Here is a 24,939-nt window from a genome sequence, read left to right as displayed (position 1 = left end):
TTTTTTCAACTTTTTAAAAATATAAAAGCCATTCTTAGCTCACAAGTTATGCAAAGGGAGGTGGCAAGCCAGATTTAGTCCAGGGAGCATAGTTTGTGCCCTCTGATTGAATGATTAAAATATGCATAATTAAAAACATGCCAGCTAAAGACTCTATATTCTACCAGACTTTATAACAGAGCCCACACAAGTAACAGAGCCATCTTATTTGACTTGTCTTCATTCCTTTGCCTGTTACATCTTTGTCATGTTCTAATTTAAGCAAGAGTATCTTCATACTCCCTTGTTCACATACGTACCAGCTATTAACCTGACTTTTAATGGGGAAAAATGAGCTAATACTTCTTTTTTGGCACATAGTATAAACATAGAATTTTGCCTTATTTACCAAGTGCCAGTTGTTATAGTCAGAATCTTTCACACTTGTTTGTGGCCTGTATATTTAAAATGCACAGAATTCATAAATTCTTAAATTGCTTAGTCCTAGGAAATGGGTATTTTGCATGGTCTCTTATGTGGAAAATCATGTCTTGTTTTCTCCCCTGGAAACAAAGGGTTAAAATCTAATGATTTCTGTTAGAATATTGTCTGAGAACAATATTTTATTTTTAAACTAAATATAAAGCTTTCTCTAATTAGCTTTCAGAAAATATCCCTGTTAACCAGCATAACCATCGGTGAGATAGTCATTGCCAATCTTTTTTCCAAATTTTTGCCTCAGTGTAGAGAAGGCCTCCTAGTAAATAGCCTTACACTGAAAACATAACAGCAATACATCTTTCAGAAGGCCCCCTCTGAGACTTAGATCTGTAACTCATCTTTGGAATGGTTGATCCCCAGTGGGAAAGCTCTAGTGTTAATTGTGGAGGTTCAAGATATAGACATTCAAAGTTCTGACCTCAAGGCCCAACTCACATGCTACTGTTACAGGTTACTGTTACTGTTATATGTCACTGTTACAACACCTTGGGGTTGTCACTTTTCTGGCCGGAAATCTCTGTGGACAGTGATGCATTTGCCCAAGATTTGCTCAGGCCACTGGGTTCATTCCACCCACTCGGCCTTGCAGGCTGCACTTGGCTCTTACTACTGGCCTGGATCCCATGCCTGCCAGAGGCAAGTCAGGTGTGGAGTGGCGAGGGGTGTGTGAGTGAGCATGGGGCCTGGACACTGCACACAGTCAGACATACCAGCTGCTGCAGCGTAGCGGACAGCTGCACGTGCCTGCATGGGTGCTGGCTGTCTGTGAGGCTGCAGCCAGACCAGGCACACCACCAGCAGCTTCCATGGCTGGCACTAGGGAACACAGTGGTGCCCAGAAGCTTGGAGATGCCAGGAACTGCAGGGAGCCAAAGTGGGAGTCACAGCCCTGCTCAGGGAGCTCCCAGCTCTGGGCTTCCCAAAGGGCCACAGCTGTTATCTCCTTCTCTTCACCCACAGTGTGGTGAACAAGGGGCATGTTTCAGCCCTGTTTGTGTTACCACTCTTTCAGCCTCACCATTCAGCGGATCCGAAGTTCTCATCCTGTGACCAGGAAGAATGAGGTACACAGACAAGTGAAGGGTTAGCAAGATGAAGAGGAGCTTTATTGAGCAATATAACAGCTCAGAGGAGACCCACAGGGGGCAGCTCCTTTCTGCAGCCAGGGTGCCCCATCAAGTGTTCAGCTCCTAGCAAAGAGGGTAGCTCCTCTCTGCAGGCAGGTCATCCCATCAGATGTCCAACTCCTAGCAGAGAGGATAGCTCCTCCCTGTAGTTGGTTGTTTCATCATCTGTGCAGCTCTCAGAGAGGAGGCCCTGGAGTGGGTAGCTCCTCTCTGCAGGCTGGTCATCCTCACATCTGCAGCTCTCAGCAGAAAGGAGGCCCTGTAGTGGGTAGTCCTCTCTGCAGCTGGTTGTCAGGACATCTGCTCAGCTCTGGCTGAGCCTAGGGGTTTTATGGACTTCAGAGGGGAGGAAGAGCATGCTTATTTGTCCATGGGCAGCCATGGGCAGACCCAGAAAAAGCACCACAAGTTCCCACTCCAGTCCACAGGACTGGCAGCCTGGCCCCCAGCTTTCAGGCCCTCCCTGGCCTAAAAGTAGGCTTCACCAGGGACTTACCCCCTTCTGCCCAGGAACCTTTCTGCCTCCTGCTGCTGTTCATGGCGCCCAGGCTATAGGTGCAAAGGGGCACCTGCAGGCCAGCACAGAGCTGCCTTAGCCCCCAATCGGCTTCCCTCCTATGCTTGTTGGCACCCAAAGTCCAGAGCAGTCCAAGGCACCAGGGGGCTGGCATGTCAGCACTGCCCCAAGTGTTTGCACAACCTGGTTGGGCTGCAACAGCACTTGGACTCACCCAACTTTGCACCATGATCAGAGCAGGTGCCAACAGCAGGGAGAAGCCAGGCAATGGTACCAGGCACTTCTGAGCCTGTGAGGGCAGGGGTGGCCTTAAGGACCCCCAAGAGTACAGAAATGTCTATGTCTGCAGTTGCAGTTTGGTTGGCTACAGCTGTGTTGGGGAATGGGGCTCTGCATGTTCCATGGAGCAAGAGGCCTGGGTCTGCAGCCATGACTTGGGTGACTGGAGCTACACCTGGGAGGGCAGGGCTCCTACCTGTCCCCACACAAGAGCACAGGGAGGTCTGGTCTATAGCCATGACTTGGACAGGTGCAGCTCCTGGGAGGGCAAGGCTCCTACCTGCTCTGTGGAGCAGGAAGCTCAGGCCTGCAACCACAACTCAGATGGCTGCACCTCCACCCAGGAGGGCAGGGCTCCCACCTGCTCCCAGGTCCTGAGAGCCCAGGGATTCCAGGGTCCACAGCCATGGCTTGGGTGTCTGCAGTGGCACCCAAGGGACCTCCCACCCCAACTCAGAAGGGGCAGGGCTCCTGCTTGTCCCCAGCCCCTGCCAGCTTCATGAATCCTACAGCCCTGGCCATGCCTCCCCGCTACAGCCAGTGTGATGGCAGCAGCCACTCCAGACAGCCTGCTGCTGCCATCATTACTTCTAGGAAATCTTTGTTCCTTCAGGCAGTTAGCACTTTATACACATCTCTAGTGTAACACATTAAAAAATCACATTATGATTATCTGTTTATATAATCTACTTGTCTCTTTAGACAATGACCTTCTTAAGACCTAGGAACTCATCCCAGGGCTTAGTCTAGTGTATAGAACAGAGTAGAAATTAAATGAAAGATTGAATGGCTTACTCAACCCTAGTATGGAAAAACTTGAGTGGAATGGAAGAGTTCTGGAATTAAATGGAATCTTTGTGAATGTAGTCTGAAGTAGTTCTTGGAGTTCCAGTCTGTCCTGAACTCCCAGCTCTATGCCCAAAGTAGGTTCACTTTCCACACCTGCTTCAGACCTAGGACTGAACTGGAATTGAAATTTTATGGTGGCTGGTAAAATATGGGATACATCTTTTTTTCTGTTTACCCTGTATTCACCTCTATGTTTTCTACTCTAGGGAAAAAAAAAAAAAAGGTGTGGATATTCTTAATTTGGGGAGTTACATGGCCGGAGTAGAATTTCTAACATTTTTTGTTGTTATGATTATTATTATATAAACACAACGTTTTAAGAACTGTAATTTTTAACATTCAGTTATCTAATTTAAGCACATAAACACACTAACTTGAATCTTGCCAGGGACATTTAGGAAAGCTAGATTTACTTGAATTTAGTTTGCTTTACATTTACATCCCTCATTTCTTATAGCAATAGCACGTTTTTTCATTAGCCTTTGTGACATTTAGAAAGTAAGATCTGTGCATTAAAAGCTCTGTAAGAAAGTAAACTTTAATGAAATTTTTTTCTCTCAGTCCCAGAGGAATCCTGAACGCTCAGGTTGAATGCCGTGTGTATACATAGCAAAAGGCATGGCTACAGCTGAGAATATTTATGATAAAGTAAAGGACTCAATTTCTACTTTATCCTCTGTCAACACTCATAGGGTAGCTGAGTATATAACTTTTTGACAGAGCATTGTTCTTAAATGTGTGAAAGCTAAAAAATCAAATAAGTTTTTATTTTGATTGTTTTAGAAATAATAAAATCAGGGCTGTGTACAGTGGCTCACGCCTGTAATCCCAGCACTTTGGGAGGCTGAGGCAGGGGCTTGCTTGAGCCCAGGGGTTTTGAGACTAGCCTGGGCAAACATAGTGAGACCTCATCTCTAAAAAAATAATAATAATAAATAAAAATCAAGTAAATGTGAGCAAACCAAGACTGAGCACAAGTACTCAACATACATATTCACATATATATTAAATACATATTCACATATATATTAAACACATATTTGCATAGATTGACCTTGCTAGATGTACAGGAACCCCTTCCTGGACTTCAGAAAAGGTTTAGTTTCCTTTTCAGTTTTTTTTTTTTTAATTTTATTATACTTTAGGGTACATGTGCACAACGTGCAGGCTTGTTACATATGTATACACGTGCCATGCTGGTGTGCTGCACCCATCAACTTGTCATTTAGCATTAGGTATATTTCCCAGTGCTTTCCCTCCCCCTCCCCCCACCCCACAACGGTTCCCAGTGTGTGATGTTCCCCTTCCTGTGTCCATGTGTTCTCATTGTTCAATTCCCACCTATGAGTGAGAACATGCGGTGTTTGATTTTTGTCCTTGTGATAGTTTGCTGAGAATGATGGTTTCCAGTTTCATCCATGTCCCTACAAAGGACATGAACTCATCCTTTTTTATGGCTGCATAGTATTCCATGGTCTATATGTGCCACATTTTCTTAATCCAGTCTATCACTGTTGGACATTTGGGTTGGTTCCAAGTCTTTGCTATTGTGAATAGTGCCGCAATAAACATACATGTGCATGTGTCTTTATAGCAGCATGATTTATAATCCTTTGGGTATATACCCAGTAATGGGATAGCTGGGTCAAATGGTATTCCTAGTTCTAGATCCCTGAGGAATCGCCACACTGACTTCCACAATGGTTGAACTAGTTTACAGTCCCACCAACAGTGTAAAAGTGTTCCTATTTCTCCACATCCTATCCAGCACCTGTTGTTTCCTGACTTTTTAATGATCACCATTCTAACTGGTGTGAGATGGTATCTCATTGTGGTTTTGATTTCCATTTCTCTGATGGCCAGTGATGATGAGCATTTTTTCATGTGTTTTTTGGCTGCATAAATGTCTTCTTTTGAGAAGTGTCTGTTCATATCCTTTGCCCACTTTTTGATGGGGTTGTTTATTTCTTGTAAATTTGTTTGAGTTCATTGTAGATTCTGGATATTAGCCCTTTGTCAGATGAGTAGGTTGCAAAAATGTTCTCCCATTCTGTAGGTTGCCTGTTCACTCTGATGGTAGTTTCTTTTGCTGTGCAGAAGCTCTTCAGTTTAATTAGATCCCATTTGTCAATTTTGGCCCTTGTTGCCATTGCTTTTGGTGTTTTAGACATGAAGTCCTTGCCCATGCCTATGTCCTGAATGGTATTGCCTAGGTTTTCTTCTAGGGTTTTTATAGTTTTAGGTCTAACATGTAAGTCTTTAATCCATCTTGAATTAATCTTTGTATAAGGTGTAAGGAAGGCATCCAGTTTCAGCTTTCTACATATGGCTAGCCAGTTTTCCCAGCACCATTTATTAAATAGGGAATCCTTTCCCCATTTCTTGTTTTTCTCAGGTTTGTCAAAGATCAGATAGTTGTAGACATGTGGCATTATTTCTGAGTGCTCTGTTCTGTTCCATTGGTCTATATCTCTGTTTTGGTACCAGTACCATGCTGTTTTGGTTACTGTAGCCTTGTAGTATAGTTTGAAGTCAGGTAGCGTGATGCCTCCAGCTTTGTTCTTTTGGATTAGGATTGACTTGGCAATGTGGGCTCTTTTTTGGTTCCATATGAACTTTAAAGTAGTTTTTTCCAATTCTGTGAAGAAAGTCATTGGTAGCTTGATGGGAATGACATTAAATCTATAAATTACCTTGGGCAGTATGGCCATTTTCACGATATTGATTCTTCTTACCCATGAGCATGGAATGTTCTTCCATTTGTTTGTATCCTCTTTTATTTCATTGGGCAGTGGTTTGTAGTTCTCCTTGAAGAGGTCCTTCACATCCCTTGTAAGTTGGATTCCTAGGTATTTTATTCTCTTTGAAGCGGTTGTGAATGGGAGTTCACTCATGATTTGGCTCTCCGTTTGTCTGTTATTAGTGTATAAGAATGCTTGTTATTTTTGTACATTGATTTTGTATCCTGAGACTTTGCTGAAGTTGCTTATCAGCTTAAGGAGATTTGGGGCTGAGACCATGGGGTTTTCTAGATATACAATCATGTCATCTGCAAACAGGGACAATTTGACTTCCTCTTTTCCTAATTGAATGCCCTTTATTTCCTTCTCCTGCCTGATTGCTCTGGCCAGAACTTCTAACACTATGTTGAATAGGAGTGGTGAGGGAGGGCATCCCTGTCTTGTGCCAGTTTTCAAAGGGAATGCTTCCAGTTTTTTCCCATTCAGTATGATATTGGCTGTGGGTTTGTCATAGATAGCTCTTATTATTTTCAGATACGTCCCCTCAATACCTAATTTATTGAGAGTTTTTAGCATGAGGGTTGTTGAATTTTGTCAAAGATCTTTTCTGCATCTATTGAGATAATCATGTGGTTTTTGTCTTTGGTTCTGTTTATATGCTGGATTACATTTATTGATTTGCATATGTTGAACCAGCCTTGCATCCCAGGGATGAAGCCCACTTGATCATGGTGGATAAGCTTTTTGATGTGCTGCTGGATTCGGTTTGCCAGTATTTTATTGAGGATTTTTGCATCAATGTTCATCAAGGATGTTGGTCTAAAATGCTCTTTTTTTTTGTTGTGTCTCTGCCAGGCTTTGGTATCAGGATGATGCTGGCCTCATAAAATGAGTTAGGGAGGATTCCCTCTTTTTCTATTGATTGGAATAATTTCAGAAGGAATGGTACCAGCTCCTCCTTGTACCTCTGGTAGAATTCGGCTGTGAATCCATCTGGTCCTGAACTTTTTTTGGTTGGTCCTTTTCCGTTTTTGTTTTGTTTTTTTAAATAATGGAGGTTGAGAATGTCAGAGCAGGAAGAAACTGCTTTACTTAAGTGGAGTATTGGTATTCCTTCATATATGGATACCTGCTGAAGGCTGTGAAACCACATGGAGAGTAGGTGCAGAGAGGTTGTCCTCTTTGTGGGGAGGAGATTGGTATCTTGACAGCATTCATCAAGATCACTGTGACAAAGTACTACTTTTATAGATTATCCTATACAATCCTTTCAATAAGCCTTTAAGGGCTAATTCATATCCTTTACATTTTAAGGTTGAGGAAAGAAAAGAGGTTAAGTAACTTGGTCCAAATAAGTTTCTGAACTGGGAGTTCAGAGAGGCTCCTGACTCTAGAGCCAAAGAGCTTTACATACCTGTGTGTGTACATTGATGATGCATCTGCTGTATTTCAAGGAAGTGATGTGTAGATGATGATCTTAAGGCCATTTGGTAAAACGTTGCTTACTTATTTATCCTCCCACAACTTGGCTTTTTAAATATTTAGTTAAGTAGTTTATTCTAAGGAAATAAAATGCTAAGGTAGCCAACAATATAGAAGACTTCTTTGGAATTAATATGTCTAATTCCACTGAAATGACAAGACTGCTGACTGTGTCCTTTAAAAGATCAATCCTTCAGTATTTCATTATCAGGGAATGTTGGGAACATCTCTGTTTTAGTTTGGTGTCATAAGGAACAATGCCACACAGCCAGTCTAATTACCAATTCTCGTGCACTCTCACTGGAGAAAATGGAGTCAAGCCATGAGTGGGTACTGCCTAGGCATTATGGCTCCTCAAATCTCAGTTCTGTCAACCTTAATTGCAAGCTCTTTTGAATCTGCCCCTGTGAATGCAAGCTTCAGGGGTTAGCCAGAGATGTGGGCAGAATTTATACATAGTATTTAGGGCTCCCACTATCAGGCTTTCTTCTTTCTGGGATCCCCCCTCACTTTCCAGCTGTGGGTACCTCTGTCTCCCTTTTCTAGTTCTTCAAGCCAGTAAGAGTACAGGTTTCTTCTCAACTTTTAGTCACCCCCATTACCCGGGGGCCTGCCCTCAGCCTAAAAGCTATAAGATTAGAAAACTCACCCAGTGCTATGCCATTCCCTTCATCCAAGTGTCACACTTTGACCTCTATATCTACCTTCTTTTGCTCACTCTTTAGTGCCTTCAGCTAGGTTTATTTTGGTTGGTTTTCCAGAGTTTATAGTTGTTACTTGTGTGTATCTGTTGGGAAGAGGGGACAGAGAGGTCAGCCACTTTTAAAAGTGTAACCTTAAAGAGATTTTTATGTATTAAATCATAAGCAAACCTGTTAAACTTCATGTTAAAATTAGACACAAATGACACCAAAAACATTTTGGCACTATGGTATAAAACCATACCTTACTGTTGACCTTTCTTCTGCCTGTTCTTTTTCATGTTGTCTTTTTCTACTTAAATCCCTCCTCAATTTCAATTATTGTTTAATAATGATTTAGTGAGTACTCACTAGATGGAAGGCACTATGCCAGATGCTCTATGTGTTAAAATCTTGTTCATTCAAAATCCAAGTCAAATGCAAACACCCCCAAGATCACCCCCTCCCTCTTATTGACCAGATGTGATTTACTTTCCTCTGAATGCTTTTAGTACTTTGTTCCTACCTCATGACATTATATTTATTAACATACTTGCTTTTCTCCTCACCCTGACCAGTTCTTCATCCCTAGTAGATTATAAACTTCATGTTTGTGTCCATCCATGCTTCCTTAAACATACTTTAAAGTCAAGAACTGAAAAGAAACATAAAAGTCTACAGTTGCAAAGAAAGGAAAAAACTTTAGGACATTAGCTTCCTGTCTGTGTTCTCAAGAGGAGAGTAGTATGTCAGATACTAAAGGATTCTTTATTTCTAACGAACATCTTAACAGAGAAAACTCCTCTCCTCTTTCTTCTCCTCCCCTCTTCCCTTCTCTTCCTTCTTCCTTTTTCTTCCTCCTTTTAGCTTTCATCTTGTCCTTCTCTTACTCCTACTTCCCCTTCCACCTTTATCTTTCCCTCTTCACACTTTCTTTTTTCTCAGTATTTAACTATAGTCTTATTTAAACTTTTTGCATGCTTAGTCTCATCTTTAAAATGGGAAAATAAATGGGTTTGTATGAAACGCTTTTTGCTTTTAGGTGTTACCGTTCAATAAGGGAGTCTTTCACCTTTGAAAATGTAGTGCCAAAATTCAAGTAAACAGACCAGTGATGTCCAAAAACTGGATGGGAGAAGAACCCAAACATTTGATTCTTCCTTCATTGATTCGTCTTTCATTTATAAGATGAAAGACGAAATGAAATTTTATAGGTTGAATTGTCAATGACAAAAGCCATCTATTAGCATCTTTTTCTCTTTGAGCCATAGCAACAAACATACCATAAAATGGAAGTTATAGAAATAAGATTAAGTGAATGAAACTCATTTTTCTAATAAGCTCACTTCTTCCTTAGATTCAGGTCATAAGACATTTAAAAGGAGAAGATCTATCATAAACTGGGCCTTCTGGCGAGGTTCTAGCACTCACCTGGACAACTTGCCCACATCGCCAACATCAACTATGCCAGGACAGCTCTTTGGAATTTCTCTGCCAAATATTTGTGAGAATGACAATCTGCCCAAACCTGTCTTGGTAAGGCTCATTTTGGTCTGTAAACTGATGGGAAAGGGTGTTTGGGAAAGGAGAGCTCTGCGAGGTAAATCTGTCCCCAAATGGAAAAATTATAGACACCACTGTCTTTGGCTAAGAATCTTCACTATTATTCCTACAAATAACAAAATCTGATTTAGCTACTGTGAAATCAGAAGGAAGACATAATGGAAAGAAATAACCTAGGAAAGAGCCACGTAAGCTTTCTCAGATAAAGCAGAATTTGCCCTGCAGACAGAGAATTCACATTATTCCTCACAAATCCTTTCTTGAACGTCACATTGTTCTCAAAGTCTTCTTTGATCATTGTAGCAACAGAAACTACTCGATCCTACACTTAGGTTTTTAAATCCGTTTTATTTATATTTCAAGTGCTCACGCATAAAGATACATTCCCTGGCATTTATTTATCTTTTGTATATAGAGTGGGTCAGATGAAAGCCACTGGGTTTATATTATCTCCAGTTGATATTTTAAATAATCACTGCTAAGCAGTATTGAGTCTCCAGTATCCTTCAAGCACTATACTACATATATGGCATTTTATACTATATTATGCATCTATAAATGCAAGACACTTGTCTAGCCACTTTATTTATTCTTCACAACAAATTTAGGGGATAGTTGTTATCATGTCATCATCTCATCCGTTTACAAATTGTTTTAAAGCCTCAGTACTGCACTCAATGTTACACAGTAACCAAGTGGCATAACTAGGTTTTGGATCCCATGGATTGCTTGTCTTCAAAACCCATTCTCTTCTTACACTGTAAGCAGGACGTAGTGATAGAAAGGAAAATTAGAGAACACTTAAAATTCACTCTCTGAGCAATTTTTAGGAATATAATGCATTATTAACTATAATCATAATTTTATATAATAGATCATGTGACCTTATTCCTCCTAACTGAAATTTTGTATCCTTTGACCAACATCTCCCCAACCTGCTCACCACCACCCCCAGCCCCTGGTAACCACCCTTCCACTTTCCAAAAAGGTGACTTTAATTTTTCCGGCCATTTATTTAGCTCCAATCCTTCAGTGCTTTTACCCTAGCACACCCTAGCCTCTGGCATCCAAAGAGGGCAAGTGTACATTCCCTTATTTGTGTGTGTGGAAGTGTCATTTTGTTTATTTTCCTTTGCTTCCCCATAGGATATGCTTTTCTTTCTTAATCAAAAAGGACCTCTCACCAAAGGTATCTTCAGGCAATCAGCCAATGTGAAATCCTGCAGAGAACTAAAAGAGAAATTGAATTCTGGAGTCGAAGTACACCTAGACTGTGAATCTATTTTTGTGATAGCATCTGTCTTAAAGGTAAGAAGAGTCATCCCTTTATCCACCCCATGGTGTAGCTCTAGAGAAAGAGGGTGTTTTACTTTTTCATTATGAACATTATTTCTGTTTGCAAAGACCCATAATAGATTTATAAACATAATTTTTAACACTAAAAAGTGTTATAAAAACATTTCACAAAGTCAACATTGGACTTTAAAAGCTACCACTGATGATATGACATATCAGATATGCTTTTTAAATTTTTATCCCACACTAATCTCATCTTTACTTCTGCCACTCCATGTAAAAAATAAAAATTGTAAGTTTAAAAAATCAAAAAACACACGTATACCAAAACAGACATCCTGCATATGATTTCCTCACTCTCTTACTACCTTCTTAATGAAGGCAGTTTTCAAATATAAACATTAGACATTTGAAAACAGTTAAAGAAGTTTGCCATAATAAACATTTGGCTCACAATTGAAATAAAAAATTGCTGAGATCACTGAAAATTCCATTTATTTTCATAATCATCATGCCTTCCCTTTTTTTTTTTTTTTTTTTTTGAGGCGGGGTCTCACTCTGTCGCCCAGGCTGGAGTGCAATGGCATGATTGCGGCTCACTGCAACCTCCACCTCCTGGGTTCAAGTGATTCTCCTGCCTCAGCCTCCCGAGTAGCTGGGATTACAAGCATGCACTACCAGGTCCAGCTAATTTTTGTATTTTTAGTAGAGATGGGGTTTCACCATGTTGGCCCAGCTGGTCTCTAATTCCTGACCTCAGGTGATCCACCTGCCTCAGCCTCCCAGAGAGCTGGGATAATAGGCGTGAGCCACCGCACCCAGCCTAATGCCTTTTACTTTAAAAGTGGAGTAGGAATGACTTCAGCATCTAAGTTTTCCTTTACTTTTACCACACTTGGCATTCTTTGTGGTTCTTACACTTTACCCATTGTTACTTAAGTCACATCCATGGTTACAGAGATAGAGAGTTCTAAAATGTTTTCTGCCCCCACATTCTTGGAAATGCTCTACATTTTTGGAAACACCTACAGTCAAAATGAGCTCTAAGCAGAGCTTTTGACCTTAGCAGTATCTTCTGCAGACCTGTGTCAGGCTCTCACCTCCCAAAGGATTGGAATGCACCAGAGCTAGGGGTCAAGACAAGGCCCCAGCCTGTATCTCAGGCTGAAACGTGAAAACCAAGTTAAGGAAAATATGGTGAAGAAGATTCTTGCATACCCCTACTCCAGCTGAGTGCCCAGGTGCTTACAGAATGTTACTTCATGACTTTATATACAATCAGATGTTTCTGGATAAATAAGCCATATCTGCTCTTAAACCCTGCTATAAATTTTTGCAATTAGATATCATGCAAGAGAACTGGAGGGTTGAAGCTAAGGTCACCTCATCTGTTTTGCACAGGGTTTATGATTACTCTTCAATCCTGGAACACAATAAAAATATGTATATGTAAAATACAAATATGCATATGTAAAAATATGTAGCCAGATATATATGCCAAGGTTTTTTATGCATGACAAATTTTCCTTTTTTATATGTATCTCTTAGTTTACAAAGGTAAAGCTTGTGTTTTTTTGTTTTTTGTTTTTTTCAGTCGGGGTCTCACTCTGTTGCCCAGGCTGGAGTGCAGTGGCACGATCTCGGCTCACTGCAAACTCCACCTCCTGGGTTCATGCCATTCTCCTGCCTCAGCCTCCTGAGTAGCTGGGACTACAGTTGCCCGACACCACGCCTGGCAAATTTTTTTGTATTTTTAGTAGAGACGGGGTTTCACTGTGTTAGCCAGGATGGTCTCGATCTCCTGACCTCGTGATCCGCCCGCCTCGGCCTCCCAAGCTTGTGTTTTAAAACAATTTTCTTTAACAACCAAGAATGTTTGCAGAAAAAAAAATTTCTTACTATGCTATTCTTCATAGCATTACACTTCTTAAAATTTTGTGCTAAACTATTGATGCTATTGCAAAGAAGCATGGTTCTAGAAGAGTTAAATTATGTTTCAAATTGCAGAAATATTTGTCCAAAAATAACCAAAAGGCAAAAAATGATCCAAATGATTGAAAAGTCTGGTTAAATGTGTTCCAAGTAATTAACATTTTATCGTTATGTTTTACCCCCTTTTCTTCCAAGTGGTTGCAGAAAGGGAGATAATTTTTAGCAAAAGTTCTTAAGCTTTTGTTCTATTTCTTGTTTTTGAATCTGTTTTGAAGTGGTACTTTTTTTCACTTATGCTGGTTTTGCTTAAATATAAGTTTAAGTTATAGCTTAACTCTTCAAACTATAATTGGATAAAAATTGCTGAAGACACTATAACTTTGATCCATCAAACCTTTGAGGAAAAGTTCATATTTAATCCTGCAGTATCTCATCTCAGATGACTTTGAGGGTTCTGCTGATGGCCTTGGCTCTGGTTTTGGAGGAGAGGAGACATTCAACTAAGTGTCCTTCTCAGCTGTGATGATGGTTGTATTTCGTAACTTGTTATTCCAGCTGTGGGAGAGTTCATTGAGATGTTACGAGTTATTATCTTTCAAGTGTAGGTTTAAGATGTTAATGATGTTTTTCTTCAAGACAGATCATAAGTATGTTTTCCACTGAGATTTAAAAAGAGAGCTATTGTCCCTACCACATTTTGAAATAACAGATTTTGCTTCTTCTAAATCTAACTTCTAAAGTGGGTACAGCAGCTAAAATTAGTTTGGAATTATGAAAATTCAATCACTTTACCCAAAAAGAGGTAACTTTTGTAATGATATACCTGAATCACAAGCATGCAGCTACATTTCTGCTAGAAGATATAATAGAACAGAAGACTTTGAATTAGTCATTCTTCCTTCTTGTTAAACATTCTAAAAAAAAAAGGATAGTAATAAAGTGACATGACTACAAAGAGGCTTTTCAAATTATCTTAAAATCTCAGTTACAGTTGATTGGCCTTCTCTTGGCTCCCATTAATATTTGGCCATATGCAATTTAGCAGCAGTTCACTAATGTCCTCTACTATGGCTAGGACTGTGCTTGGCATTGACATGTACAAAGAAGGGTCTGTCCCTACCCTGGAGGAGCTCATAAGCAAGTGGGGAAGATGCCCACATAATCAGCTGATTGTAACAATAAGTTATCACAGCTTCTATATTACTGTTATAAACATGATATCTAAGTAACAAGTTGTGTGTTGCCTTCAATAAGGCACATAGATAAAATTATTTATTTGGTTTAGCAAGAGGTAAAATTGCCCAATTGCAGACTTTCACCTGTCCTCATGTTGCAAGCATGAAATTGCAAGAGGGTAGCCAACCATGTGTATGGTACTTAAACACGATATTGAGTTTACTCTGCCTAAAGTTTACTAAGGTGGAGATCAGACTGCAAGCTTGACCTTGGTAATGCCATACCAAAAGCAAGAGAGACAGTTGGCCTAGAATCAACTCTGTAGGACCAAGACAAGAACCAAATTTTGTTATTTTTAAGCTTTTTGTAAACAAAAGCCAAACAACAAAAGCTAAACAACAAACATACTTGGTCATATCCTGTTTGTGTCATAGTTCAGCCTTACCACACTCAGCCCTGCCAGTGGTCTCAGTAGAATAGGGTCTCCTAGAAAAGGATAATATCCTGTGGACATGTTATTTAGCATACATCAGGCATGGGTGTGCTGCCTAAGTTTCTAGAACCCAGCCATCACCTGAAATGCTCTCTCTCTCTAAATATATGAGAGCCTTTCTACAGGGAATACAGGGAGAAACCTTAAGTACCTCTTGATGCAATTTTGCACTAATAACACTGGAATATAAAGTTCCAAGATAACAGAGACTTTGTTTTAGTCACTTCTCTATCCCTAGCAACTTAAATAGTGCTTGGCACATATGAATAAATGCATGTAGAATGATTCAATGAATGACTACCAGACAATGAACCTCATAGATACCTTGGTACATTTCCTTGAACTAGCTGTCTAAGGGACAGGGGAAAAGGAATTTAGGATGGTTTACTGCCAGACCTTGTCATGTCATACTAGTTCACTAAAATATATGCAAACAGTAAGTTTCAGCCAAATGAGTTGTCCTTTATTTTCCCACCGTAATGAAGACTCCAGTTATCCCAATGATCTTTGCTATAAGAAAATCAAAGTACATGTTTCTGTGTCCCCAAGTCAATGGAGAGTTGGCGCAGAGCTCTGTGTAGTTCACAGAAGAGAGTACGTAAGGGAACTTTTCAACAAAATGTCTTCTACTTTCTCTAATACATATTTGGCATGAGGATAATTATTTGAAATATTTGTTTTTCCATCTATTTAAGGATTTTCTGCGAAATATTCCAGGAAGTATTTTTTCATCAGATCTCTATGATCACTGGGTCTCTGTAATGGATCAAGGAAATGATGAAGAGAAAATAAATACTGTTCAAAGGTAATTATTCTAATTTGGTCATGTCTCAAAAATACTTTAAAAATATTTTATAAGATTATTTATTAAAATAATGACAGCTATCAAAGTCATATCCATGTGGACCAGTTTAAAAATAGATTTATTCTAGTTTGTCATTGTTTTCCTTCTTAATCTTATAGTTGAACATTGTAATACTTGAACATTGTACACCTTCCATATACCTGAATCTGATAGGAGCTGAAATCCATTAGTCCACTAGCTAATACTATACACCCAGTCTTCAGTTTATGATCTTAATTTCTGTAAATATTTAACCAGACAACTCATCATATATTGCATTCACCAACTGAAGTCATACAGAGAAAATGACTTATTCTGTCTTCTCATGGAACTCAGTCTGGTAAGGTAGATAGAAAAATCAAGAATTACAATGCAGTACAATCAGTGCTAGAAGAGAGATTTGGAGAGTATTGTGGAAGCACAGCAAAGACACAGTTAAGTCCTTGAAAAGTGGAAAGGAAAAGCAGAGTTGCAAAGGACGTCTGATCACAAAGGATGTACTGTCTCTACTCATGCAAAGGGAAATTGCTGGTAGAACTCACTACCCCATTCCTGGACTTTTCCTGCATTATAAGAGAGTAAGAAAGAAATGTCCCTTAACAAAAAGCAGTATTTCTAGTTCTGTGAATACTCAAGAATCTCAATATTATTTACTTGCATTTGCTTGTTTAGTACAGTTGTTTTTTCTTAAGCAACTTTCATATATGAATTATCTACACCTTTCACCAGTAGAACATAGTACAGCTGCTGAAGACACCAGAAACCAAGGCCGTTTAACAAAATACCACCTCCACTTCCATTATAGTTTGGCGTAAACCATTCAGATAGTGAGCATCAAATTCTAAACTGTGTTGCTATATATCCTATAAGCTGTTAAAGGATTTTTTTGGAAAAAGGTAAAATTATGACTCTCATGCAAATATAAACACGTGAAATATTTTGTTTAAATCGTTTATGAGGGAACTAGTAAGATTAGTAAGATGTTACAACCAGTTCAAAGGAAATTTCAAAGTTGAAATCATATGTATATATTCATATATATATTCATATATATATTCACATATATTCACATATATTCATATATATTCATATATATTCACATATATATTCACATATATATTCACATATACATATATATGTTCACATATATATTCACATATATTCACATATATTCATATATATTCACATATATTCATATATGTTCACATATATTCACATACATATTCATATATTCATATATATTTTCACATATATCATATATATTCATATTCATATATTCACATATATTCATATATTCGTATATATTCACATATATTCACATATATATTCATATATATATGAATCAGAAATGCTAAAGTGAATTTGCAAATAAATACAAACAAAACTGACCTCTTCTATCAGGGCAGGGGTGCAGATCAATCAGTTCTCTCTCCACCAGAATTTTCACATCTTTAGACAAGTATTAGATGCACTGCTATCAGTTAGTTACAACTTACACAGAGTTGTAAAATAGCTCTTATTGTGAAAAATCTTAGGGCCCCATAGAAGCAGAAAACCCAAAAGCTTATGCTAGATGCCTTATTTTCCATTGAATACACCCAGTAATCTTTTGTTCTATTTCAAAGTCCTTCATAACTTACCCTTACAAAAACTATGCTCATTGTCAGTCCATTGTACTAAAGAAAGGCCTCCCTGCTATTTGTGCAAGCAGCAGTCAGTCAGACTATCATCTTTTCCCTAGTTTTCCCTAGGTTGCAGGTTTCTATTGAAAAAAAAAAACAGTCATGAATATCAGTATATTTGTAACTTTTTTGGATAATAGTAGTCATTTTTGCTGACTGATCATTTACAAATCCCTTATCAATAACAACATGAGAACAGTAGAAAATCTACTATAAGCAACTTATATGTGAAAGTGATACAATGAAACAGATTTAGGACAAAATTGACCTTGGAAGCTGGTGGAGCAGAACATAAGCTCTCAAAATGGACCTGGACGTCTTGATAGCTAAGGTTTGGGTTCTTACCAAGAGACAGCATTTCTGTGTTGCTACTTAAATGAGCATTTTATAAATTGCTGTTTAATTTTATCAGAAAGCTTTTTGTCGTTTTTGGTTGAAAATATTCTGAAATGTTACAGGATTGGCCTAAGTTTGCATTATGCTAGTTTCAGGGAAATATTTCAGGCAGCATTTTTTTAAATGAAATATTTTTCTGCATTCTTTTACATTTTCTTTGAGATGTGAAGACAATATACAAAAACAAAAAATAAATTCCCAATGCCTATTTTTTCTTTCTGTACAGGCAGTCCTCACTTTGTATGGTACCATGTTAACTGAAACTCTTGCATATCTGAACTGTGTTCTTGATTTCCCTCTTCCCCATTCAAAGTGAGAGTTGCTTGTCTTTACAAGTTTTTGAATGAAATGTCTTGCTTAAAGAGTAATTTTTCTGTCTTTAGGCTATTAGACCAGCTTCCGAGAGCCAATGTTGTTCTCCTAAGGTATCTTTTTGGGGTGTTACACAACATTGAGCAACATTCCTCATCCAATCAGATGACTGCATTTAATTTAGCTGTGTGTGTCGCTCCAAGTATTCTTTGGCCTCCTACTTCCTCCAGCCCAGAACTAGAAAACGAATTTACAAAAAAGGTAATGAAGTTTTTCATTTTTATGCCCTGGGAGACTGAGTCCCCGTTTTGAAACTGAAATTTGGGGTATTCTAAAAGATGATTTCTTAAATAACTTAAATATACCGTATCCTTATAAATTTGACTTTACTGGTAGACTATAGGAAAGTGAATTGTTAAGTAGAAAATGATAGCAGATGGGTTACTTCTCTTTTCCCTTTAAGGAGGCTAAACACCATGATTAAAACCATAAAGTGATAAAGCAGCTGATAAGATTTTTTAAATGAAAAGAAAAAAAGGACTTTGGAACTAGGACAGCTAAGCTTCCATTCTCAGCTCCACCCCTTGCCAGATGTACAGTCTTGGGCAAAATTACATTGACCCACAGTGTCCTCATCTAAAAATAAAATGGAGTCGGTGATAATACAGTAGTTATTTGAAATCACACTCCTGTAGTCCCTGACAGTTAATAAGGGGTGTGGGGATATCAGGTCCCTTTGCTCTTAACATTTCTCCTGCCCCTTGGCCTCAGCTACTGGGGCAAGGGAACTTCAGAAAGGTTCCAGAACCTCTCAATGGAGTCACAAAGCTCCCTAGTAAACTCTTACCTTTCCCTGCAAGCACCTCTTGTTAGGGAGCCTATCAGAAGGTGGCAGTACATGGATAGACCTGTCAGCCAAATGACTGGGTAGATACTAGTCAGGAACACAAGTTTTCTTTCTAGCTGTCTTTCTTCTTTCTCCTTCACAGTGCACTCGCAGATGAGCCCTCTTCCCAAGCTTATGACAGCCTGCCCTTTACACAAGAAATAGTTTTTATAAGTCTTTGTCTAATGATGCTTTATAAATTTTAATAACAAAATATATTTCTTTACCCAATTTTACAGACAGAGCCATTGGTATAAAACATTAAGCCAAGGCTACAAATAATAACTTTAGTCCACTGATTACATTTCTATGCCCAAACTACTTTTAAAAGTATCATAGTTTTTTAGGGAAACTGTTTAATGTACTTTTAAAGCCGATATGAATTTTTCTCTGGGTAGATGTGCTTTTTGTTAAAAATCAGGATTTATATATGAAATGTGATTTATAAACATGTAATATGAAAAGTAATACTTCGTTTGTCCTTTTTCTTACAGGTTTCCCTGCTTATACAATTTCTGATTGAGAATTGCCTTAGGATATTTGGAGAAGAAATCACTTCCCTCTTCAGAGAGGTTTCAGTGAGATGTGACACTAGAGAGAATGCCTCAGGTATTGTGAATAATTGGATTGGTTTTTGTGAGAAATAGACACATGTTTGTTTGTAAACGTGCTGGGATAGGGGTTTTCCTGGAGCCCACAGCAGCTGAAGTGAAAGGAGCCTCTGATCCAGGTCAATGGGGCCCAGGGCTTTTTGATCCTTCCTTAGATGGCCTGCCAATAGGTCAGCATATGTTAACAGTGTAGTGGGATTAAGAACTATGTAAAGATTAGGTTCCAGCCTTCAATAAGTTAGTGGCAGCATGCTGTGGTATGATGTTTTTTGATGGGCTTTTTAACTTTATGAATAACCCTAATATATATAATAGAACTGCTATGGTTGAAACTGGTGTAGAAAGCCCAGAGGTAGTAGAGGCATGAATGTTTTGTTTTTTTTTTTTTTTGTCCTCTCCTTCCTTGTACTGGTCCCTCAGACACGTCAGAATTCTAGTGTGCTATGAAACAGTTTGAAACAACTAGCATCATTTGGCTGGGAGGGTGGGGGAACACTGAATTCGAAGACATACAGCTGCCTTCAGAATATGAATCCTTGTGCCATCAATTACTAGATGTGTTATCTTTGGCCAATTATTCTATGCCACTGAACATCATTGTCTTTATCTCTAAAATGTGGATAAAAATAATGTCTAACTTTTATGGTTGTTGTAAAGATTAAATAAGGTAATGGATATTAAGGAACTTTGTAAAAGAGACATTGTTAGAGTTAGTAAATGGTTTCCCCAAGACTAGTGTTAAGTATGTATAACCACTAGCAATCTGTTAGAAGGCAGAGTCTTACTCAGAATCTGGATATACTTATACTATGAAGGCAATAATTCCTTCATATTTTTTACCATTTCTTGGTCATACGACATGTTCATTGCTTTAAGAAAATCTCACTTAAGGAAAGCCCATTCGTCAGGAACTGAGATAAATCTCCTATACCCCAGCAATTTTATTTTTATTCTTCACTAACAATTGAGATTGTGAAAGATTCTCTCTTTCTTGAGAGTAGGAATTTGAACACTTCACATGAAAAGAGAATTCAGCTAAGCACCATAGTTTGTTCTTAAGGAAGCATGAGTATATTTGTGGTAAGTAAATATGTTAATCATGGTTTAATTTTTTTGACAGATATTTCTTGCTTTCAACTGAATGACTCCTCCTATGACAGCTTGGAAAATGAGCTAAATGAGGATGTTGATGCACCATGCAGTGACTTGGTAAAGAAACTTGGCCAGGGGAGCAGAAGCATGGACTCTGTCTTAACCCTCAGTGACTATGATCTTGACCAGCCCGAGGTGGAAGGCCTTTTAACCCTAAGCGACTTTGACTTGGCCCATTCTAAAGATGAAGATGTTCAAATGAAACGGCCTCTTGAATCCAAGCCGGTGAACATTTTAGTGTACACAAAGATCCCACTGCGGGATCATGCCAGGGCCCCATCTGCCATGTGCACACCCAGCTACCTGTCCACAGCTGCAGCAAATGCTGCAAAAAGCCTGAGGCGACACCGGCGTTGCTCAGAGCCCAGCATCGACTATCTGGATTCAAAGCTTTCCTACCTCAGGGAGTTTTATCAGAAAAAGCTACGCAAGTCCAGCTGTGATGCAATTCTTTCTCAAAAAGATGAAGACTATCTGAAGCAGAATCAACCCCTCCAGGAGGAAGGAAAGACATGTTTTAAACAGAGTTTAGTCACAGGCACTGATGTCAGCAAGAAAAATGCCACTACTCAAAACACTAAGAAGAAAAGCTTGTCTGGTAGTGAAGGAAATCATGTGAAACTTTTCCCTAAGTCTAAGCCAGTGGCCATTTCTGTGGCATCTTATAGTCCTATGTCCTCACAGGATCATTCCAAGAACCAGCCCTTTGATGTGAATACATCTGGATACTCCCCACCACACACAGCAGATGCCCTCAAGGGTCCAAGGACACATCGGCGCTGCTCAGAGCCCAACATAGAAGACCAGAACCGCAAGCTGACCTATCTCAGGGGAATTTATTCAAAGAAACAACATAAAACCAGCTGTGAAGCTGGTCTCTTGCATGGAGAGGAGGATTATCTCAAACGGCATAAGTCTTTGCAAATGGAGGGGCAGAAGCTCATTAATCAGAGTTTAGTCATGGGGATTGAGGTGGGCAAGAGTAGTGCCACAAACCAAAACACTGAGAAGGTTTTACCCCCAAGATTAAACCTTTGCCCAAGGACCAGCTATTCCAGCTTATCCTCCCCAGGCACTTCCCCATCCGGCTCATCAGTAAGCTCCCAAGACAGTGCTTTTTCTCAGATTTCTGAACACTCTGTGTTTACACCCACTGAGACTTCCTCTCCAATAGATTGCACTTTTCAGGCTCAGAGAAAACGGGAAGAGCTTTCTCCTGACTTTAGCAATGCCAGCCATGTTTCTGGAATGCCCGGTCCCTCATCAAGGCAGGCTTGCAGCCGCCCAGCCTATACAAAGAAGGACACCATGGAGTGGCATTCACAAATGCATTCTGTAACTCTTCATCCCAGCACATGGTTGAGAAATGGTGTGGCCAGTTTGAAAAACTGGTCCCTCAAAAAGAAAGCAAAGGCAGCCAGACCAGAGGAAGAGAAAATAGCTTCTCCAAAAGGACCCTTAGAGCCACCCCCACATGCTTCTGGTGTTCCAGAAGCCAACTCACTGCAAGAGGAACAAAAAGACTTGCCCTTAAGGGCAGCTGAAGGACTGTCCCCTGTGCAATCAGCCCAAAGGTGTAGTTCTTCTCCCTTCCAGGACTCAGAGAGACACTGTAGCTCTCCATTCAGCCTGGTGGAGAGCAGACTTAAGCTGTGCATGAAGTCACATGAGGAAATAGAGCCTGGTAGTCAGAGCTCTTCTGGTTCTCTGCCTTGGGAAAGAGCCTCAGCCAGCTCTTGGACTCTAGAGGATGCGACCAGCCCAAACTCAGGGCCTACAGTGGTCTGCGACATTGAGGACAGGTATTTAACCAAAGACATTTAAGCATAGTAAGAATCTGATGTCCACAAGAACAGGAACTGGGTTAATAATAGACAATAATTATTATGACCCCTTTGTATAAGATACCTGGGAGAGGTAGCATAAGGATTATCATTGCTAATACTTAGGACAACGAAATAATTCTCTTTATTGAGACTACTTGACAAATACTTTATGCTAAAAATTTTGTCACCTAAGTGTTTGGGAGGCTTTTTCTTATTAAAGGTTGGGATTGGTCCTGTCATGTGGTTTTAGAGATACTAACAGAGGGCTAGAGAAAGCATCTTCTGTAGAGGAAGCACTTATGGGAACAGTCTGTGAGATTGATGTCCTGAGAAGACCAAGATATCAGGAATGAGGAATAGGGGCCTGAGGAGAGAGGGGAAGGGTACAGAGAAACCATCTACATTCCATGGAATGTTTTTAATAAGTAGGCAAGAAAAATGCCACTAATCAAAGCATTAAGTGTGTCCAGTAATGAAGAACATCATGTAAAATCTTTCCCTAAATCTAAGCCAGTGGCCATTTTTGTGGGATCTTACTAATCACGTGTCCTTACAGAATCATTCCACGAACCAGCCCATTGCTACAGCTAGAGTGGAGAAAAACAGAGTGACTCAAAAGCCATGGGTACCATGATATCAGTTTTGTTGGTTGTATTTGTCGGTTTGTTTTTTCATTCGTGTTGAAGTGCTTTGCAAGGCTTCAGGAAACAGAGTTGTGAGGAGAAAGAAGAAAATGGCTGCTCATTTCAGTACCCTTTTCAAAGGTATCTCTGCCTAGGAACATTCTTCAGAAATGCAACTTCTTCTATTTAGAAGGTGACCTCCTGACAGCGTTCACTCTCAATATGGAGGAAAAGACCACAACAACTGTCCTTTCTCAATTACACAAATGCTGTTAAAATGTGATCAAACCATGGCATCACTTTGCTGAAATGTTTCTGCACAGTCCTGCCTCTTAGATTACAGTCAGCCAGAAAAACATACTTATAAATCATCCCTTTTCTGATTGATTTTTGTAGTTTGGCAATTGAGAGAGCAATATTGAGGTTGGCAGGTTATAAGGAGTCCCACAATAGAATACCCAACAAAGTGGCTACCAGGCCTTCTCAGACAGCCATTTGCTTTGGGTTTTGCTTCCAGACGTTGTTCCATATTTTTGCCCCAAATGTTTCATGGCTTATACCCCATTGGTTTATTTTATATCCATGGACCTTTCTCTGCTTTCTTGACTTAAAGGTTGCAGCAGTGCATCTCGTCACCTAGGAATAGATTATCAGGCCTTGCCAACTAGTATGCAGGGATGGCACTAAAAATGGATGTGCATCTTCTTTCACATTAACTACTAACCTATAAGAAGTTGCTCTGAGCCCATTTATTCTCTTTAGTTCACCATCAGATGGACCTTTCTCTCACAAGCTAGCTTATTCCAAATTATTTGTCTTATTAATCACCAGAAAATGGTCATATCAAATGTTCTTTCTTTTTTGTTCTAAAGGTTGCATTTTCAGTTATAGGGGAAAAAATATTTTCTCTAAGATAGAAGAAGTTATTTCAGTATTAGCTATAGGTGCTACCTACCTCTTGGGGACATGGCCCTGTTTGCGCTAACCATTACAATGATCTTTTAGAACTCTGTATCCAAAGAGCTACTTCGTGACACTGGCCATCTGACTCACAGATGTGAAGTCGATTTCACTTTATAACTAACCAGTCCTACATATTAAGACTTCTAAGTGTCCATATGCATCTTTTTTGGTATAATATATAAAGTCAGCAGGGACTCCCCTTTCCCTTAGGGCATACTACTGTCAGAACTGCAAGATGTGAATGAAGCTCTTACGGCTTGGAGTGTCTTTCTGGAAGAAATTGCCTTTTTTTTTTTTTTTTCATGTTAGCAGGTAAAAAATCATTCACCCAATTTGAAGCATAGAAGAAAATAGTTGCTGAGGTTTTTTTAATAACCATTCCTACTATCTGTGTTCCCTTAGATACTCCTGTAATTCTTAATGTGAATAGTTTGTTAATATTGCTGTAAAGTATTATATTGTATGATTTGAAGACAGACTATATGTCATTTTATTATACTCCATCAATCTATAATATATTAGACTGATGCTTTATCTAAAATGCTTTGAGTTTGTATAATATATCTTGACAAATTTTACTACCATATGTTATGTAATAAATGTGTATTTTTGTACTTGCAGAAACTGCTGCTAACTTTTAAAGTTGTTTGGTTTTCAAGGCACTGATAATGGATATGTATGAAGTCCATGCTGTCTGTTAAATAAAATGCCATTCTGCAGAATTAACCATCCCACCAGAGCAATATTGCCCTTTGTAGAATTGTTCTAGTTAATGATCCCAATCTCTGCCTAACATTGGAAATTTCATAGAGTATAATCTAACATTGGAAATTTCATAGAGTATAATTAATGTTGAATTTGAACCTTGAGCTTTTAGTCAGAACCTGTGGTCAGTCTGTCTTTTTAGGAAAAGTGGTTTTTTAAAATACTTTTTTTCTAATGTTATTTACCAAACAAACAAGTCATGTTTTAGATACAAAGTCTTCATTTTCTTAGCATTGTGTTTTCACTGTGCTCCTGGAATGAGAT

At 39.2% G+C, this 24,939-nt stretch overlaps 1 protein-coding gene across 3 annotated transcripts in view; it reads left to right on the top strand.

Annotated features, from left to right (window-relative positions):
* ARHGAP20 (Rho GTPase activating protein 20) overlaps positions 1 to 24,641 on the top strand; it is a 138,461-nt gene extending 113,820 nt beyond the window's left edge. For all 3 annotated transcript variants that reach the window (XM_034933643.3, XM_008971190.4, XM_034933642.3), the window contains exons 10-15: positions 9,513 to 9,691; positions 10,865 to 11,026; positions 15,311 to 15,420; positions 17,921 to 18,110; positions 19,230 to 19,344; positions 20,467 to 24,641. In XM_034933643.3, the coding sequence (XP_034789534.2) occupies positions 9,513 to 9,691; positions 10,865 to 11,026; positions 15,311 to 15,420; positions 17,921 to 18,110; positions 19,230 to 19,344; positions 20,467 to 22,322 (2,612 nt within the window). In that variant the 3' untranslated portion in view covers positions 22,323 to 24,641. The remainder of the gene's footprint in view (positions 1 to 9,512; positions 9,692 to 10,864; positions 11,027 to 15,310; positions 15,421 to 17,920; positions 18,111 to 19,229; positions 19,345 to 20,466) is intronic.
* Positions 24,642 to 24,939: the final 298 nt, after the last annotated feature.

This window comes from Pan paniscus, chromosome 9, assembly GCF_029289425.2.
Source record: "Pan paniscus chromosome 9, NHGRI_mPanPan1-v2.0_pri, whole genome shotgun sequence".
In the NCBI taxonomy this organism is placed as follows: domain Eukaryota; kingdom Metazoa; phylum Chordata; class Mammalia; order Primates; family Hominidae; genus Pan; species Pan paniscus.
Note: the sequence above shows the minus strand (reverse complement) of the source record. Positions and strands in the feature narration are given on the sequence as shown.